General features: G+C 54.3%; 1 protein-coding gene across 1 annotated transcript in view; it reads left to right on the forward strand.

Annotated features, from left to right (window-relative positions):
- The window catches only part of PSTPIP2 (proline-serine-threonine phosphatase interacting protein 2), a 26705-nt gene that overhangs the window by 546 nt on the left and 24946 nt on the right, over nucleotides 1-1213 (forward strand). Inside the window, exon 2 of the mRNA XM_035903094.1 lies at nucleotides 926-932. Within this exon, the coding sequence (XP_035758987.1) occupies nucleotides 926-932 (7 nt within the window). The remainder of the gene's footprint in view (nucleotides 1-925; nucleotides 933-1213) is intronic.

Consider the following 1213-nt stretch of genomic DNA (forward strand, 5'->3'; position numbering starts at 1 on the left):
AATATACAAAGCAAGTGATACACAATGCAATTGCTCACCACCCACTGGCCGATGCTCAGCTGGTCTCCGAGCAGTGACTGCAGTCCCATCTCCCCACCCCAGCCAATTCCCTCCCAAAGCATGACGTCATATGGTGTGGGATACCCCTTGGGCCAGTTGGGGTCAGCTGTCCCAGCTGTGCCCCCTCCCAGCTTCTTGAGCACCTGGCAGAGCAGGGGAAGTGGAACAAGTCCTTGCCTAGTGTAAGCCCTGCTTAACAACAACTAAAGCATCAGAGTGTTATCAACCTTCTTCTCATCCTAAATCCAAAACACAGCGCTGTGCCAGCTGCTAGGAAGAAAATTAACTCTATCCCAGCCAAACCCAGGACACTGGAAAATGCCTTTTTTTGTTGTTTTTTTTCTGCCCTCGTGGTCCCGGTGTGGGGGCAGAGGCAGCTGGCTTGGGCAGTGGGTGCTGTTCGGGGTTTTGGGCACCCCGCATCCCCTCCTGGCTGCCGTCGCCTTTCCCAAGCACTGCTCGGGGGCGGCTCACCCAGCGCCCCATCTCCCCGCTTGGCCAGGGGGGACAGCGGACGCTTCCCAAAATCCCCATGTCCTGGTTTCGGCTGGGATAGAGTTAATTTTCTTCACAGTAGCTAGCACAGTGCTGTGTTTTGGATTTAGTACCAGAAGAATGTTGATAACACACTGATGTTTTCAGCTGTTGCCAAGTAGTGCTCAGACTACTCAAGGACTTTTTGAGCTTCTCCTGCTCGGCCAGGTGCATAACAAGCTGGGAGGGAGCACAGCTAGCACAGCTAACCCAAACTGACCAAAGAGCTATTCCATACCATATAAGTCATGCTCGGGGGGGGTTAGTTGGTCAGTTTGGGGGAAAGCGATCGTGGCTCGGGGAGTGATCGCAGCTCGGGACGGGCTGGGCATCGGTCGGTGGGTGGTGAGCAATTGCGTTGTGCATCATTCGTTTTGTATATTCTGTATATTCTGTTATCATTCTCATTCTTACTATTATTATAATTTTCTCTTATTGAACTGTCTCTGTCTCAGCCCTCGGCTCTAACTCCATTTTTTTTCCTTCCCGATTCTCTCCCCCATCCCACTGAGGGAGGGGGGAGCGAGCGAGCGGCTGCGTGGTGCTGAGTCGCCAGCTGGGTTAAACCACGACGCCCCGGCAGCCTCGGGCCGGGCGGGGAGGGCGCAGCCCCGGGGTT

The sequence above is a fragment of the Egretta garzetta genome, unplaced genomic scaffold, assembly GCF_000687185.1.
Source record: "Egretta garzetta isolate BGI_Z169 unplaced genomic scaffold, ASM68718v1 scaffold179, whole genome shotgun sequence".
NCBI lineage: Eukaryota > Metazoa > Chordata > Aves > Pelecaniformes > Ardeidae > Egretta > Egretta garzetta.